Genomic DNA, 19,053 nt, shown 5'->3' on the forward strand with positions numbered 1-19,053 from the left:
GAGCACTCCTCCTGGGAGAAACCAGTTCCCTCCGCCTCTCTGCCCTGAGCCTCTGCAGCTCAGGAGAGGCTGGAGGGTTACTGGACCCAGGGGGAGACTCACCTTCCCCTGACAGGGCTGGGAGAGGCGCACCTGTAGGCAATGGGCCCTCAATCACCTCTGGAGCCAGAGTGGATTCACCTGGTGCCTGCTCCTGAGGATCCGGCACAGGTGCAGGCGCTTCAGCATCAAGGCCCTGCCCCAGTTCAGCCGGCCCTGGAGGCAGGAACTCCTGTGCAGGCTGGGATTCCTCTGGTTTAGCCTCTGAATCGGATTCCCAGGCCATCACAGTTTCAGGTTAAGAACAGACCCCCAGAATGAATTAAGTACTTAACCCGAGGTACCACTGTATTGATCCATACATAAATTGAAAGCAATAATCAAAACAGTATTGTAGATGATAAAAATTAAAATTACATTTTTTTCTTACTTGCACTGATGATAGTCATTGTTTGAATGGGGGGATTTTATCCATTTCCAGAGTCACACAATCAAACAATCAGTAGCAGAACTGGGTTCCGCACAGTCACAAAAAAAAATTTAACTAAAAAAGCCTCAAAAACAAAAATGCAGAATAAATAGCAAAAACAAAAGCCCAAACTTAATCCGTTCTGGAAGTCCATTTGACTTCCAAAATGTTCGAAAACCATGGTGCAGCTTCTGATTGGTGCAGGTGCTCCAGAAACAATAACTGACAGGCGCATTGGACGTTTGGCTTCCGAAAAACGTTCCAAAAGTGGCACACCTCCGGGTATTTGGTGTTTGAGAACCAAGACATTTCAGTACCATGGCGTTTGAGAACCAAGGTACCACTGTATTAGAATGCAGGGGACAGGAGCTTCACAAACATGTTCTAGGACCGTCGTGAATTAGGATCTTTTGGAGAGCAACAACAGTGTGCTTTGGCAGATTTACCCATTAACTTGCACAGGTCTTAAAACAGGAGTGTTTATTGCACACACAAAAGGCAATCAAAATACAGGTATACAAATCCAACACTCCAGCAGGGGTTAGTTCTGCAACAATGCGTAGCTATGAAAGCAATAATGGGGATAACTTAGTAACAATATGGTTTGAGGAAGTTAGCTCATTAATTCTAATCATGACTAAACCAACACCAACCCACCAGGAGATGGAGTAGGTGCTCAGTGCTACTTAGGAATGGCCCACTGGCTCCCTCTCAAGACCAAAAAAGGTGTTTCCTTGTAAATAAAGAAGGAAACTTTTATTATGGCAGTCAAATTATACAAACTCGGGAGGCTAGGGAGGAGCACAATCCGGTCCAGGTGCTGTTACAAGACAGAGGAGCAGCCATAATAAACCCAGTTGAACAAAGGTTCAAGAGTCCCAGGCTACATCCGTACCATACATTTAAAGCACTATTAGCCATGGCTTCCCCCAAAGTATCATGAGGGAAATAGTATGGTATTTAGGCCAAAAGTTGTCAGGAGACTCCTACTCTCCTCACATGGCTACGATGCTCAGAGTGGTTTAACAGCCCATCTTCCCAAGGAGCTCTGGGAATTTTAGGTTTCCCAATAACGCTCAGCACCTGTAACAAACTGCAGTTCTTTGAAGGAAGTTCAAGTGGCATAATAGTGCTTCACATATATGGTGCAGATGAGGCCTGACATGAGTAGCAAGAGTTTGGGAGCTGCAAGGTTGTTCCAACAAGTTTCCCTGTCTAGCCACCAAGCTTTTAAGCAGAGGTTGAGAGGATCAGCTGCTCTCAAGAATCACTGTCCTAGAATAGCATTCCTGGCTATTCTCCTCCTCCTCTGAGCTCTCATGCTCTGTCACAACAGGATGGGCCTCTGAGCCTGAGTCTCCTTCATCCTCCAGAGTCTGGGAAGGGTCTCCTGCTGCCTCATCAGGTCTGGAGGCAGAGGCAAGGGGCTTCACCAAACAGGCTCTCCTGCACAGCCTTTTCCCATCTCTGATTCCTCAAGTGCATCTCCTCCTGCTGATCTGAATCAGAGGGAACCATGTTCTTCGTCCCTGGGCTCAGACTAAGCCTGAGTCATGTGCAGCTGGGCAGGGCGGCTTCTAAAACATGGCCATGCACACACCCCGAGGAAACAAAAAACACAACGCACAACTGCTCAAAGATGCAGGGAAGAGGGTGTCAGATGTAGAGGTTACCATTTGTAGGTAAGGTAAAGGGTAAAGGTAAAGGTACCCCTGCCCGTACGGGCCAGTCTTGACAGACTCTGGGGTTGTGCGCCCATCTCACTCAAGAGGCCAGGGGCCAGCGCTGTCCGGAGACACTTCCGGGGCACGTGGCCAGCGTGACATCGCTGCTCTGGCGAGCCAGAGCCGCACACGGAAACGCCGTTTGCCTTCCCGCTGGTAAGCAGTCCCTATTTATCTACTTGCACCCGGAGGTGCTTTCGAACTGCTAGGTTGGCAGGCGCTGGGACCGAGCAGCGGGAGCGCACCCCGCCGCAGGAATTCGAACCGCCGACCTTTCAATCGGCAAGTCCTAGGCGCTGAGGCTTTAACCCACAGTGCCACCTGCGTCCCCATTTGTAGGTAAAGGATCTCCAAAAGACAGGTCAGGTAGCAAAATCTACATTGCCTGTCTTAGCAGGCATTTCGGAGGAAGGAGAACTAAGGCACACTGAAGCTCCTGGGTTTGGTAGGAAATGGCTGGACAGGTAGGCAGGAGCCTTGGTCTGAGCAGCTGGGGCCAGGATCCTGGCTTCAGGAAAAGGAATGTAGTGGAGTCCCTTAAAAGGGCTTTTGAAGCAGCTGCAGCAAGCAGGGACCCAGAGGAGCAGTCGAAAGCAAAGGAAAAGCAGAGTAAGAACTTGGAGGCAGTAGTGAAAAAATGACTGTAGGCAGCAAGTGGAACCCAGCAAACCAGAACAGGTCGTGGTGGGATCAAGAGCTCAGTTTTTATACCTTTCTAGATAAAAGCTTCAAAAGCAATTCTGAAACTGATTGGACTGGGAGATGTCAGCCAGGCAGGATCCAGTGCCATCTTGTAAAGGACAGTCTCCTGGACACATGATTTGCGGGTGGCCCAAAGCACATTTTGCAGTGCCAATCCATTACTTAATTTTCAAAACGTATTTCGACTATGCATAAACGTGCTTGGTTGTACTATGTGCCCACAGAAAGCTCTGGGCTGGGAAGAATCCAATGCCACCTTGTAGAGGACACCCTCCTGGATTTGTGCGTTTATGATGCATGATGGCCCAAAGATTAATTTGGGGTGGGACCTAGTTGCTTTTTTATATACAAATGTATGTATTTCAGCTATTGTTGGCATGTACAGATGCCCTTCTCTATGCCCTAGACCCAGATGAAGCTCTGGAACAGGTGGGGTCCCATCTCAGCCTGCAGAAGTCACACCCCTGAATGGGTGGGCATAAGATTTGTGGTGGCCCAAAGCATATTTTGTGGTGGTAGTTCCTTCTTTTTTAAGGTTTGTGTACAATACTGTAATGTCATCACACATTTAAGAGTGTCTCACAAGCATGGGCAATTTGAATGAAGGAAATTCTCACTGAACTCAGAGAGTTGAATCCTGGGATCATGGAGATCTATTCAGTCTGGATCAACTACTGCATCTCCAGTCAGCCCAAGTGCCTCTACTTTACACTTGTCTCCCAGCGCTGCTAAAGTGACAATTAATTATAGAACACGCCCAAATCTTATTTTGGTGTTCAGGGACATAAAACCTTTGTAGTTCAGGGAGATACGCACGTTCCTTTTTTAACAAAGTGTTTCCAACTTCTTGGAACTAGCAAGTGACTTGAACAGCATTCTCGGGAGGGACAGAGGAAGCGGGCGCTCTCCTGGAAGACAAGGGCGGGCAGCAGCTTGGCAGGATTGGAGGCTGGGGCCGGTAGTCGCAAACCTCGGCCCTTCGGACACGTTGCCTTCGGTGCCAAGTCCTGGGGCCGACCCCTCCGTTCTTCCTCCAGCGATTCCCGCAGAGCGCCAGAGGCCGAGCCCCTGCCCCGAGGAGCTTGCAAGAAGCCGCTGCTCGAATCCGTGGGCGGGGAAACCTGCCTCCTCCAGAGCTGAAGGAGCAGCGGCAGCAGCGGGCGGCGTGCACACGCCTCTGGGCGACACGTGGAGTCCCGGGATGGGCCGGTAGCGCGGCGGCCGCCTCTGCCTCCTTCCTGCGGAGGGCGTCGCGGCGGCCCCTCCGGGCCCAGCCAGGCCGCGGGCGGAGCTGCCCGGCCGAGCTCCCTCCCTTCTCCCCCGCCGGGGGTCTCCACGCAAGGGCGGCGGCTGCTGCGGCTCCCGCTCCCCGCTGCCGCCCCACGCCGGGCCCTCTCGCCGCCGCCGCCGCTCCTGCTGCTGCTGCTGCTGCCTGGCGGGGCCTGGAGCGATGCTTCGCCGGTGATGTCCGCGGAACACGAGAAGGACCCCGCCGCGGCGCTCAAGAGGCCCCGAGGTGGGAAGGAGCGGCCGCGCGAGGCCCCGGCCCGGAGGTGGCGGCGGCGGCGGCGCCCTCGCCTCGCCTGGCTGCCGCCGGGAGAGCAGGGCGGCCTCTCTTCCCTCCGGCCGGGCCGGGCCAGGGCAGCCTCCCGGGCCCTTGGCGAGCCCCTCTCCGGCCGCCTCCCGGCTCTCGTACCCCTGAAGGGCCGCCTCGGCCCCGCCGTGGCTTCTGCGGGAGGAGGGGGGCCTTCCCTCACAAGGGTTCTCGGAGGGGCTCCTCGGAGCGGCAGGGGGAGGACAAAGCGGGATGGCGGGCGGGCGGCGGGGCCCCGAGGTTGCTGCTTCGGGGTTGATTGTTTGCCGTGTGACTGAGAAAGGGCCCCGTCCTTCTTGGGAGATGCTCCCATTCACTCGTAGGCCTCAAGGGTCATCTTCCAGGGAAGGGCGCTGAGAGAGAGGGAGAACACAGACTGGCATGCGGTCCGATTCCGACAACCGTCCAGCAAGCCCGGGAGCATTCCTGAGGCACCTTGAATGGAGAAGGATCAGGAGCTCGGCACACAGGCAGCAGGGACTGGTGTGCTGGTTTTTGTGTTTTTTTTTGCAAAGCTTCGAACTACCTTGCTAAAGGCAAAACATCTTAAGGCTCCTACTCTGCTGAATTTTTGGAATGAAAAGGGAATGACTTGTCTCAGTTGCATTCCAGTCTTGTTCCTCCTTCTTTTCTTTGGCGATCCCTCATAGACGAGTAAGATTGTCTTCCATAAGCAGGGTTTTAACAATGAATCCGTAAGTGACTGGAGGCCAATTCTGGAGCCACACGTCCTTCCACAGTGGGGACATTGGTTCCCGGGTGGGAGTTGATCACGGTGTGGATTTGCCAAGTGTGCCTTCCTCTTAGCACGTTTCTCCCTTGTGTTCTGAGTTCGAGTGTCTTCAAAGTCCACTACACCTTTAGTAAAGCTGTTCTCCAGCTGGAGCGCTCCCATTTATACTACATTTTTTTTAGATTTGCTTTGAGACAGTCTTTAAACCCCTTTTGTTGACCACCAGCATTACACTTTCCATTTTTAAGTTCGGTTTAGAGTAGTTGCTTTGGAAGACGATAATCAGGCACCCGCACAACATGACTAGTCCAACGAAGTTGATGTTGAAGAATCATTGCTTCAACACTGGTGATCTTTGCTTCATCCAGTACACTGATATTAGTTCACCTGTCTTCCCAAGTGTTGTGTAAGATTTTTCGGAGACACCTTTGATGGGCTGCACCTTCTTCAGCTAATGAATGCTGCTTTTATACAAATTTAACACTGGACCGTGTTAGTTGCCGTCTGTCTTCTAAACAGCAGAGAAAACGGATGCTTTTCATCCACTTTGGTGCATCTGTGGGCAAGTAAGCATGGGGACATCATGGTCCGGATGCTGAGAGAGACAGCATGCCCCTGTGATTCCACCAGCCACGCTCTGGCTGCCTGTCACAGCTATCCACATCAGATAAGACCAAGTTACCCACTTCAGCATTTTTAGATTATACCTGGTTTCTCAGGATGCAACACTTCCCCACCTTCTGCAGAAAGTGCTATAACAAAGGAAAGCTTTTGAATGTGTCCTCCTGGCGGAGGGTACAGCAAGCTTACAGTTCTAAACATGGCTATTACAGAAGTGGAAGTTTGGTATGTGTTGAACGGCTTGACAGAGAAAGTCGGAGCTGTTGCTGCAAGGATCATCAGTTGTGTTAATTATGAAGGATGCCTCTCATAAGAAAAAAAAATCCTTTGCTACAATCTTGTAGATTTAAACTGATGACCAGACAAGCACAAGCAGTGTGAAGCTTTTAGTGCAATAGGTCTGAGCTTTCAATGAGCCCTCATACAGATGGCTAAAATAGCTCATTAACATTTTCCTGCCATTAAGTGTCCCTCCAAATAGAAATATATATGCAAAAAACCACACTCTGTTCCATCTTTCCTTTTCTCTGTATTGGCTGTGTCCTGGGTTAGCTGAGCTTTTGGAACTTAGTTGGGCTTTTAGAACTTAGTTGTTTGAGCTTTAGTGTAGGTCTTAAAGCTCCCTAATCACTAATTGTCATCACTAATTGAGATCACTAATTGTCATCACTTGCTGAAGCCTTAATTTAACCTGGGGCCACAGGATTCTCAGAGTACCAAAGAGAATAGTCATTTTTGGAGTGTTTCCTTCACCTTAGAGAGCTGTGTCTTAATTGCAAAGTTCCAAGTCTTGTCTGTTTCCAATTTTTCACTGTGCTACATATTCACGTACAGTGGTACTTTGTTTTGCAACCATTTTGGATTACAAGCACGTCAAATCCTGAAGTGTGTGTCCGTTTTTTTGGATTACAACCCATTTTTTTGTAGGCCCCATTGGCGAAAGCGCGCCTTGGGTTACAAGCTGTTTTGGTTTACAACCGGACCTCTGGAACGGATTATGGTTGTAAACCAAGGTATCACTGTATTTTTGTACATCCTCTCAGTAGCTTAACCAAGCAATGGCATATAATTCTGAAGGCATGTAGTTGGCTAGAATCTACCCAGAACAGAACACAGCACCCATATAAGTGAGAGAGAGGTATGGTTCAATCCATAGGAGAAGACACAGTTGATGTTCACCTGTGAAAGAAAAGACTGGTTACCAGTAACATACAGTATCTTAAGTTATGTGTGAAGTACTGTATCTTAGCCTGATTGCAGAAATTCTCTGTACTGCCATTTCTCTGGACAGCAGTGCTAAGTAAATGCATGTTACATAGACACATATTGAACAGCTCGACTTGCCTGCACAATCCATAATTTTGTCAAAAAGTTAACTACAGAACGGTATACTTTTGAAATCTTATAGGTGGTGACGGTGGATTGGATGGGTTAGGAGGCCCAGGTGTGCAGCTTGGCAGTCCAGATAAGAAAAAGCGCAAGTCGAATGTTCAGGTAAGCTGCCTATTGCCTCCTCCCTTTGGTTGGAACATCTAAACTGGCCTGACTCTTCCCCTGTGGGAGTTCCTATCTCTTTCCTTATTTTTTTTTTAAATATAATTTCCATTTATATACATTACAACAATAGTTCAACAATAATTCTAACATTTCTAACCTCGACTTCCTTCCCCCTCCTATCTGTGGTTCCTTATATTTATTTTCACATTCTCTGCATACTCTAAATGATATTAACTTATTCTTTTAATCATCTGTTTTCATGTACGGTATATTTTTGAAACTGCAGGTTTTTACAATAATCCTGCCAATGTCTTAATCTGTTTACAGTTTATTTGTAAATATTCAACAAACCATTTCCATTCCTTTATAAAAAGTTTAGTGTCTGCATAAGCTCCACTATTTCTACATAGTCCATTAGTTTCAGTATCCATTTTCCTTTCATCAGGACATCTTCTGCCCATTTTGGGGCAAATAACATTCTTGCAGCTGTAGTTGCATACATAAATAAATTTCTATACTGTGTAGGTAGTTCTGATCCTATAACTCCTGAGAAAAAAGCTTTCCCAGTAAGCTTTAACCTTATTACAAGACCACCACATGTGAAAAAATGTATATTCTTTCTCTTTACATTTCCAGCACTTGATTCACTTTTGATTTATACATTTTTGCAAGTCAGCTAAGTGTTAAATACCATCTATATAACATTTTCATATAATTTTCTCTTATACCATAGCATGCTGTAAATTTTATATCTGTATTCCACAGTTGTTACCATGCTTCCATTTCTATGTTATAACCAATATCTATTGTCCAGTGTATCATTATACATTTTAGACATCACTTTAACATTACAGTCTAAACAGATCTCTCTCTAGTTGTGATAATTGTATTTAACACCTAGTCAACTATGAAGAATGGAAAGACTCTTTTTTTCTCTCTTTCTTTTCCTTCTCCTGCGATGAGGCTACATTTTAATATTTTAATGTTCCATTATTTTAATGTTGTATTTTATTTTTGTTTTTAAGTTGTAATCATTCATCTTGTTTTTATTATTGCTTGTAAGCCGCTCTGAGCCCGGCCTTGGCTGGGGAGGGCGGGGTATAAATAAAAAATTATTATTATTATTATTATTATTAATGCTTTTGCAGTGGAGGAATCCTAAATGGATTCTGAGGCCAGCAACCCACCTTTGTAACAGACACAGATGTTTCATTTCATGAGATGAGGGGATCCTCAGGTTTGGCCTTCTCTTCTGTTGGAATTCCAAGTGATCTTGATTTCTGATTTAACATTTCCAGGGGTCATCCTTTCCTCCACCATCTGAATATGCGCCTCCACCAAATCCCAGCTCTGATCACCTTGTAGCTGCAAATCCGTTTGATGACAACTACAACAATCTTTCTTACAAGCCGTTGCCATTGGGGAACCCATATTTTGCCAATCCCAGCTACCCCGGCTTTGGAGGCTACAACACGTTCAGGATGCCACCGCAGATGCTTCCCAGGATGTCCTCACCCTACGGTGCTACTTACCCACTTAGAAACCAGCCACACCCATTTCCCCAGAACCCAGTGGGAATGGTCTACAACCGGCCTCAACCCATTAACTTTGGGCCACATGAAAATGTGTCTTTTGGAAACCAGCCATCCTATAACAGTAACATGAATCAGAATGTTGGCATGTCTGGCCAACACTTCAGGCCGAACCCTGGTGAGAATTTTGGTCACATTCCTTCACAGAACACAACACAGATGTCACCCCATGACATGCCATTGCACTTTGGACCCGGCGGCAACCCTAATTTCAACAATTCCCAGATGGAGTCAAACCATTCTTTCTTTCCCTCGCCAAACAATTACAACCAGGCAAAGCCTTTGCAAAAGCAAGGTGCAAATAAGCACAACCACCCCCTGCCACAACACCATCTGCACGGCCCAGAGGACACTGCGAACTCAGGAAACACAGATATAAAGACTGTGAATCGAAATAACCCAGCAAACCAGGAGAGCATCCCTTCTAAAAATGTTGAAAATCTGAACAGCAATCATGCGAATGGGGCTCAGAACAAGCCCCGGCTCCCCAGCCGAGGTCCAGCTGAAGGAGGCAGCTCTGAGAAGGGCAGCAAAATGCCCCTACACCCTGGTCAGCATGGTCACGCCGCCTCTGAGCCAGTCTATCCTTGTGGGATTTGTACCCACGAAGTGAACGATGACCAGGATGCCATCTTGTGTGAAGCTTCTTGTCAAAAATGGTTTCATCGGATCTGCACAGGCATGACGGAATCTGCCTACGGACTGCTCACTGCAGAAGCATCGGCAGTGTGGGGCTGTGACACCTGCATGGCGGACAAGGATGTTCAGCTGATGCGCACCAGAGAAACAGCTGGGCCACTAGTGTTGAATGCTGATGCGTGATGCCCACCCTGGTTCCTTCAGATACTCAACTGGCTGCCATTTGTACGGTGTTTCCTTTTTCGGTCATGGGTGGGCTTTGTTTGCTTCCATTTCAGCAATTGGTCTTCACTTTCTGCCCAAGTGCATTAAGATTTTACCAGGAGAACTTCTAGCAAATGCTCAACTGACGATTAAGTGCCAATATGGCTTTACTCACATGGAAAGTTTGGGGGTATGTAAACATCTGCCTTTGTGGATCACTTTGCCCAGGGCTATTCTACTTGGCAGTGTTGGAGGAACCATATACTGATTTATCTTTTGAGTACATGGGAGTTAATTCTGTCCTCTGTTTGGGAGCCTTTCTTAAGTTCTGAAGGTTGAGGGCATGACACAGGGAGAAGGATCAAGCAATATTTATTTTAAAATGATCACCAGGAATGTCAAACTATTTGTATAAGTAGCTGAAAACCTCAAGTCATATTAACCTCCTTTTCACATTTTGATTTAGCTTGCTCTTTCAGAACATATTGGTGAGCTTTGAAGATAAGGAACAGGTCCATTTTTAGTGAATTCTGAAGACTTACTCAGTGGGCATCTCTTTAATGGTCTTTAGCAGCCTGTTTCCAAACACATTTACTCAGCAAGAACTCTTGTAGTTTTCATTGGCCAAGTGAGCATCAATAAGACTAAGTGCATAAAAGCTCAGCAGGCCTGAATGTTTTTTTTTCTTCCCTTTTTTCAAAAAGGGATTGAGGTTTGTATGTCTGTGATATTAATACACACTCACCCATCATGTCCTCCGCAATGGCATTGCAAGACCATGAAGTGTGATGCTGCCATCCCGGTGTTGGCTGTCTTGGAACTCCATTGTGGTGCTAGATTAGAGTTCTGGGCTCTTTAGACCTTTTTGGGTGATGAATGTAATCCAGATAAATTTGCTAGTATGGTAAATTGTTCAAGTCCCACTGTCTTCAGAGGGACTTGACTTATTAAGCATGCTAACTTTTCTTTGGCTTGGGAATGTGCATTTGGTTCCACCTGGACTTACTCTGGTGCCTGCTGTACAGAATCTACTGTTGCACATAGGCAGCCTCTGTGTCTCCCTTTTTCCTGCCCTCAGTCACAGCTAGCTTGCACATTTGGCTTTGTTTGAAACTTTTGCTGTAGTGTGTTTTTGTGTCCGCTCAGCTGCTCTTTGCAGTGCTTGCTTTCCCATACAGTTCAGGGTCTGCGCTGGGACCCTGGCTGCTCGCTCAGATGTCCACTGCCATTGCTTGCTCCTTCCTCTGCTGCTTCCAGTTGAGATTCTCAGCTCTGCTGCTGCTTTTGTTTTGCTTCTGGCTGTGTTCTTGAAAACTGCTTGTCTTTGGAGGGTATAATGTCTCCCTCCAGGGAAGGGAAGGTCACGCCCAGCATTTTTCTCCTCTACTCGCCCCAGTGTAACTGCCTTTGGGGATTTGATACAGTAGATCAGGTGCAGAGACCAGAGTGCAGGGCACAAACAATAGCCCAGGTTTCCCAACTCTTTAATATCTAAAGCCTGTCTGGAAAAGACCTTAGGTCAGAGTTTTTCTCCATTACAAAAAGTCTTTTTTCACTTCCGTGGGAACCCCAAGCTCTTCCAGCACATTGCGGCTTCACTGATATCCTCTAAAGTGAGGTTTTACAGAGCACATGAATTTCTGAATAATGCTGGAGGAATGAGCAGCTGTTGCAGCTATGGATGGTTGGTGGAAATTCTGCTGCGTTTTAGCCTCATTTTTTTCTCATTAAATTAATAGTAGTAGTAGTAGTAGTAGTAATAATAATAATAATAATAATAATAATAATAATAATAATATATTTGTATCCCACCCATCTGGCTGGGTTTCCCCAGCCATTCTGAGTGCCTCCCAACAGAATATTAAAAACATGATAAAAGATCAAACATTAAAAACTTCCCTAAACAAGGTTGCTTTCAGATGTCTTCTAAAAGTCAGATAGTTGTTTATTTCCTTGACATCTAATGGGAGGGCGTTCCACAGGAAGGGTGCACTACTGAGAAGGCCCTCCACCTGGTTCCCTGTAACTTGGCTTCTCGCAGTGAGGGAACCGCCAGAAGGCCCTTGGAGCTGGACCTCAGTGTCTGGGCTGAACGATGGGGGTGGAGACACTCCACACAGGCAGCCTGAGGGGCCCACAAAGGATATCTGCGGGCAGAACTGTACATGCTCTGTGGGCATGCCTTGTTTGAATTATAATTCCCCAAGGCCTTTGATGTTTGAATTAGATGAATTTAACCTTGTAGCCCATCTAGAGAAGAGTCAGTCCTCTGTGGGCTGTACCCAACCCACACTTCTCTGTTTAAACCAGGCATAGGCAAAATCGGCCCTCCAGATGTTTTGGGACAACAACTCCCATCATCACTGACCACTGTTCCTGTTAGCTAGGAATGAGCTAGCCACTGTGATCCATGCAACGGTCACCTCCAGACTGGATTATTGTAACTCGCTCTATGTGGGGCTGCCCTTGAGACTGACCCAGAAACTCCAGCGGGTGCAGAATGCCACGGCGAGACTCCTTACAGGCTCCTCACTGCGGGATCACATTCACCCGGTGCTGTACCAGCAGCACTGGCTCCTGGTGGAGTACAGGATCAGGTTTAAGGTGCTGGTTTTAACCTTTAAAGCCCTATACGGCCTAGGACCCTCGTACCCACGGGACCACCTCTCCTGGTATGTCCCACAGAGGACCTTACGGTCTTCAAACAAAAACATCTTGGAGGTCCCGGGCCACAGAGAGGTTAGGCTGGCCTCAACCAGCTTTTCGGCTGTGGCCCCGATCTGGTGGAACGCTCTGTCACAAGAGACTAGGGCCCTGCGGGACTTGACATCTTTCTGCAGAGCCTGCAAGACAGAGTTGTTCCACCAGGCCTTTGGCCAGGGCACACCTGACCCCCTCAATGGTTGCCATTAATCTGATTTGAATTAATTTTATAATGAAATGATTTTAGAATATTGTATCATTTTACTGTTGTTAGCCGCTCTGAGCCCAGCTTCGGCTGGGGAGGGCGGGATATAAATAATAATAATAATAATAATAATAATAATAATAATAATAATAATTTATTATTATAGTCCCAAAACATCTGAAGGGCCGAGTTTGCCTACACTTAGTTTAACTGAAGCTTAAATCCAAGAACGGCTGCAGCAACCACAAAACTTGACTGTGGAGCGGACAGATGCTGGCTCCCTCGGCCTGTAAAACAAAATGAGCGCTGCAACCCCAGAGTCATTCGCAACTGGACTTAACTGTTAGGGGTCCCTTTATCTTTACCTTTTAGTGTGCAGAAAATACTTCTAAGTTATAGTAAAATAAAAGTTGGTAGTCTTAACTAACATGGCTGAAACCATGTGCATCTGGTCAGCTTGGAGGCATAGTGGAAAGAGAGAGTCTCCTTACAGGCAAAAGGAAATAAAAAGGATTGTCTCATTTGTTACAGAGTTCCCTCCCAGAGGAAGCAAAGGAAGTGACCACACACAAGAGGGTTCTCTTTAGAAAATTCAAGAATTCTCTGTGCTTGTCTAGCAAAACATCCATTTGTGATTTTGACTGTAAACCGCACAGCTTCCCTCCCTCTTCAGCCCTGGGTTCTTGAGATCATGTAACCTACAGGAGGCAGTGTGTGCCTCAGTCTAGTCCCCTCTTTGTGACCTCATGAGGCCTTTCTCCCAGCCTATCCTGCTGGGGCTGAGAGACCTAGGTGGGCTGTCATTAGCCTGGCCTGTTAATGAGATTTTGAAATAAGGCAAGGGAGTTTTATTCCAGAGTAAGCTGTGATATAAATGAGCTCTGTGAGAGCTTGTGGGAGTTTGAATGCCAACTCTGCACTCTCATTAGTAGGGATTCTGAATTATCCAACCAAATTCCTCTTCACGGACTCTCCACCAAAGAATGGTCTTCCCTTTCGTAAGGCAAAGTTGAGATGTCAGAGGGGCTTGCACTTTCTCTCTTTTGCGGCCATGCACCAGCACACCCCAGAGGGTTCCAGCAAAATAGCAAAATAAGTGTAACCTACTACCATTGCTGCTGCTGCTGCTGCATTCTCAAGAGCATTCTCCTGGTAATTGCCATAGAGGAGCACCTGGGCTCTCTCATCATTTTATTGTTTGTACTGCATAGACCCTTGGGAAGTTCCAGTTTGAGTTAAAGAGGTGCATTCTTGTGCATAATGCCCATGTGACTGTTTTGAGGAGGGCTGCTTTTCTCTTCTTTCTTTGGAATGTGCCCTGCCAGTTGGAAAAATGTGTAAAGAAAATTTGGGGCAGTTGAGATACTTATGCGTTTGAGGTGCTTGCAATAGCTGTGGTCTCAATGATGGCCTTGAACTCTAGAATCAGAGCAGGAGACCTCAAGGCTTAAAAGGTTTAGCTGGGACCACTTGAATCTCCTTTGTCAACAATGTGCCTTATTCTGTGACCTCTGGGTTTGTTTCCCCCTGATGAGTTGTGGTTCATTTTTTGACTCTTGGGTGAAAGTAGCCATGCCAGGATCAAGGAGTAGCCTGGTGGCTAGCCTTTGCGGACAACACATTTCTCTCAATGTGGTGCCTTGCAGCCCTTCTAGAGCTGTTTCAAGGTGCTCACACACCCAACATGAACTTTCTGTTGTATTCGGTGTTGTGGAATGAGAATGTAAAGAAACACGTTTTGTGAGACTTTCTCTTGAAAATGTTGTTTGCGTTTGTGGCTTTCGCCCAGCATTCTTTTATCACCCCAAATCAAGAGTAAATCAGTGTCATTATAAAACCAGAGCCCTGGAGTGCCTCCATTGCTCTTTAGGCAGTTTGCACATGTGTGCTGGAAGGGGCAGCCTTGCCATAAGGTAATGAGGGTGCACAACTCAGGCAGTGAACGTTATGCACCAGTAGGGAACATAAGCAGAGCCCTGCAGCTGGGTCAGCCCAAAGGAGGCCAGTCCAGTCCAGCATCCTGTTCTTATAATGGCCAACCGGGTGCCTCTTCTGGGAAACCAGTGAGCAGGACCTGAGCACAACAAGATCATCTCAACTTATTGGTCATCACAACCGAGAGCCAGTGTGGTGTAGTGGTTAAGAGCGGTAGACTCGTAATCTGGTGAACCGGGTTTGCGTTTCCGCTCCTCCCCATGCAGCTGCTGGGTGACCTTGGGCCAGTCACACTTCTCTGAAGTCTCTCAGCCTCACTCACCTCACAGAGTGTTTGTTGTGGGGGAGGAAGGGAAAGGAGAATGTTAGCCGCTTTGAGACTCCTTCAGGTAGTGATAAAGCGGGATATCAAATCCAAACTCCTCCTCCTCCTCCTCCTCCTCCTCCTCCTCCTCCTCCTCTTCTTCTTCTCCTCATCCTCCTCCTCCTCCTAGAATAAAAGTTATAATTGTCCCAAATGTCAGCCATTGGTAATCTTATTCTCCTCCCTGAATTTGCCTTTTTAAAGCTGTCCAACTTAGTGTCCATCACTACATCTTACAGCAGCAAATGCCACAGTTAGATTTAGGTGCTGTCACCTCAGCAACATGTTTGTACAATCAATTTTTAACTCAGGTGCAGTTAACAGCAGGAGGCTTCTAACAGGAAGCCTTCATACTTATTAATAGGTGGTGATCATTCTGCAGTATCAGGAAAAAACAGAACATCTCATTTTATCTAGGAATCAGCAGAAATGCAGCTTAGCCAGAGAGGAGCACATATATAACTTCTGCTCCAGCATTCTGGAGATGTGGCTTCTTGTTTCTGTGTAAAAAAGCAAGGTGCTAGGCTTCATGGTTCTGGAGAAAAGCAGCAACTGGCTATCTCTGCAAGGCAGACTTCCAGTGTGCAAGGTGCAGTGGTACTTCAGTTGCAGTGGTACTTTAAGAAGCAACTGAATCATTCTTTTCCAGCATGTATCAAACAATTTGGAGTGATAGTACCCAACTGTGGCAAAAGACAAATCCAGGCCTAAACAGTGGGCTGGGTATGGAAATTAGTAAATATGTGAAGGCTTGTGCACCACAATTCGCTCTAGGTACCGATTTTGAGGTTTTCTTCATCTAGAATTTTGGGTAGAGGCTAGCACACTCTCCTATGTCTCTCCCTTCTCCCAATTCCTGTGTTTTAATTAGCCAAAGCTTCTAAAACCTCTCTGAAATCTCTGGCAAATGAGCAACTTGACAACCCATAAGCTGATGGAGTCAGATTCCACTGGGGTAGAATTCCAGTGTTGCAGACTGTGGGTTCAGTTTAGTGTTGGATCTGTGCCTCTGCAGCATCTCTTGAAATAAAGAAAAGCTGGTTGTATGCCAGCAGTGCCCTGGTGAGTTGGGCCCTTGAGGCATTGGAGGAACAGTTTACTGTTCAGCAAAATGGGGATAATACTGGCAACAGTAGCTAGAGAAAAAGGTTTGAAGGTGCTTAAGTAGAAGACAGGTGAGAAGTGTCTTATCAGAAAGGTCCCTTCTGCGTAGGCCATCTGCTTCAGCTTTCTCCCACCAGCTTTGCCTCTGGAGGGTCAACCACAATGTGTTCACTTAGGCAGAAGACAGGTGCACTGCAGATATATTTTGTCAAAGCACATGACTGGAGCCAGAAGGAAAGAAACAGCCTTCAGGGTGCCATTGCAGGGATTGCAACCCTGCAATGGGTTGGACTCTGTGCTTCCAAAGCAAAGTCAGAAAAGATTATTCCGTATTATCTGTTGCGCATTTTATACTTAAATATCAGCTGTCCTAAATTTATAAATGTCTAAGTTGGGTTAAAGTAGGGGTGACTAACCTGTGACCCTCCAGATGTTGTTGGACTCCAACTCCCATCATCATAATGCTGCTTGAGGCTGCTGAGGTACCAGTAGCATCTGTAGTGCCATAGGTCAGCCGCCCTTGGTTAAAGAGACACCAATGGGTTCAAGAGCCAAGAAGCCCACCTCTTGCGGACTGTTGATTTATCCTTAAGTCGCGTGCAAGTTGGTCACTTGAATACCACAGCAGCAAGCATCAAACACTGGCATCCGGTTGGCCACTGAAAACAAGATGCTGGCTTAGGTGGGTCACCAGTTTGATCCAGTATCCCATTCTTCTCATGCTCTTAATTCAACAGAGAGAAGTTCCATATTTCTTAGTGTTTTCTCTGACCCACACATTTCCATAGCATTGGTTGACATATTTGCCTAGAGGCATTGCATAATGCAAAAGGAATATATAAGCTGGCTCACCTCTTCATCTCTTTTCTTCAAAGTGAAATGGATTAAGCTCTCTAAGTCTTTTGGAGATAAATTTCCTATCCCTGTGGTCATTTCGCTCCTTAGAATCATAGAATCGTAGAGTTGGAAGGGACCATGAGGGTCATCTAGTCCAACCCCCTGCCATGCAGGAATCTTTTGCCCAACGTGGGGCTCAAATCCACACCCCTGAGATTATGAGTCTCATGCTTTACCAAGCTATCCTTCTTTGTACTAAATTTACGTCAATTGAAGAACCCTCTAAATTATCTTTTAAAATATCTAATTTGACAACTATATCTTAAGATGGCAAAGGATTCCAACTCTCCAGTTGCCAGCATACCTGCCTCTCTCAGGCTGACTGTTTTGCAGGCATCTCAGTAGACAACTCTCCTTCTTCTTGACTCCTATTCTCTGCCTGTGACTAATGATGGCTTTGAATGATGTGGGTTAATCTGTCTTCCAAGTGCTAGGATTCTGTTGCCCAGATCCAGTAAGGTATGGCTTCACACAGGAACGGATTCTGCCTACTAATTGTTGTCACCACATGGCCGAGAGGAGACAGCTTGGGTTGCACATGGAGGTCTGGCTCCAAGCCAGTAGGCCCACGGCCATCACTTGATCTGCTTTCCTCCAAGGCCGAAATTTGTCCTAAGCACTCCATCTTTCCCACAAGCTCTTAGGTTAGGGTGTATGAGACTACATTTAGCAATGCAGCTAATTATCTTAAAGCCCCGCAATAAAATATTGTAATTACTTGTGGGATTATTTCTCACATTTTTTAATTATAAGGGGAAATAATTTCATAAATGTTTTTGGCTTGATATTTTTTATTTTTAAAAATACAGTAGTCTTGAACTTTGACAATTTCCCATGTCATTTCAATCTAATAGTAACACTACCACGTGATGTTTAAAATATATGTACCCCTCTCTTTATATATAAATAATAGCCTTGCTTGCTAGTAAAAGTACGTGTGACATTTTATACGTAGTTTGATCATGTGTTTTTTATGTTGTATGTGACTTAATGACAGTTTCATATTAAAACTAGTCTTTCCTTATGTACTGCTTACATATACCTGTTTTTGGGATATCAGTTCAGTACTTTTATACAATCTCAAATGTGTTCCACATTGGTGACATTTATTTTTGCAACAACTTTAAATGAAAACGAAATTAGAGCATGTCTGAAATAACACGTGCAGTAGAACTGTGGTGTGCGGCAAAGTTGATGTATGTAATTCAAATTGGAAACAAACGCCCAGACTTTGTCCATTATTATTCCTTTAGTTCAGCCTTCCCCAACAACTGGGACCATCAAGATGTTTCTGGACTCCAGTTCCCACCATCATCCCTCAAGCCTGGTCATGCCAGCTGATGTGAGTTGTAGTTCAGTTGAACGTCTGGAGGGTACCAGGTTGGGGAAGGCTGCTTTAGTAAGAAATTTAATTACTATGTAATGCAAATGATTTCATATCATGGTGTGTGTTAAGCTACTCTATGACGTATAGGAACCATGTTTATGTCTCTGGATAGTTGCTGGTCTTACATTACAAGCTGAGTTCTAGTAGATGATAGCAAGTGCATCAACCCGTGTAAATGCCTTAAGGCACACACAGAATTTGTGTCTGATCTAAATGGTTAAATGTTTCAATGTGCGATGCCGAGAAATGGGTGCCCATTTGATTGCATTACCAAAATGACAATCCTATGTTTGTATTTTCTTCAGGATGTTCATCATAAAAAAAGAAAAATGTGAGGGCACCATATCAGAATTTTAATTCACTGCTGGAATTGTTAATATTTCAATTCACTTTTCACAAAGTTGAAGACGGACAGAATTAAGTGCTTGTAAAATGAATGTTAATAAAGTCTTGTCAAAGTAACAAAGGAGAATGGAAGGTGTTCTGTTTGTGCATGAAGCACTGCATCACATCACGCTTGTATTAGGAAGTCATTGCAATACCCCCAGTAATGCCACCTTTTGTCATATCTTAATTGATCATTGTTGTGACTCTGAAGAATCAGGAAGAAAAGATTTTATCCTGTTTAATTCACAGACTGCTAG

General features: G+C 45.9%; 1 protein-coding gene across 2 annotated transcripts; it reads left to right on the plus strand.

Annotated features, from left to right (window-relative positions):
• Nucleotides 1-330: 330 nt before the first annotated feature.
• PYGO1 (pygopus family PHD finger 1) lies at nucleotides 331-18,875 on the plus strand. 2 transcript variants are annotated; one of them, XR_014557942.1, is made up of 6 exons: nucleotides 331-2,190; nucleotides 2,572-3,148; nucleotides 3,320-4,450; nucleotides 7,291-7,376; nucleotides 8,678-10,004; nucleotides 18,715-18,875. XR_014557942.1 is itself a non-coding variant. In XM_083712830.1 (6 exons), the coding sequence occupies exons 3-5, from the start codon at nucleotides 4,399-4,401 to the stop codon at nucleotides 9,791-9,793; spliced, it is 1,254 nt and encodes a 417-aa protein (XP_083568956.1). In that variant the 5' UTR covers nucleotides 331-2,190; nucleotides 2,572-3,148; nucleotides 3,320-4,398; the 3' UTR covers nucleotides 9,794-9,835; nucleotides 18,715-18,875. The 2 variants fall into 2 exon arrangements, 1 of the variants encoding a protein (XP_083568956.1); XM_083712830.1 differs by having other exon boundaries at nucleotides 8,678-9,835.
• Nucleotides 18,876-19,053: the final 178 nt, after the last annotated feature.

The sequence above is a fragment of the Podarcis gaigeae genome (genome assembly GCF_964106915.1).
Source record: "Podarcis gaigeae genome assembly, chromosome: 14".
In the NCBI taxonomy this organism is placed as follows: domain Eukaryota; kingdom Metazoa; phylum Chordata; class Lepidosauria; order Squamata; family Lacertidae; genus Podarcis; species Podarcis gaigeae.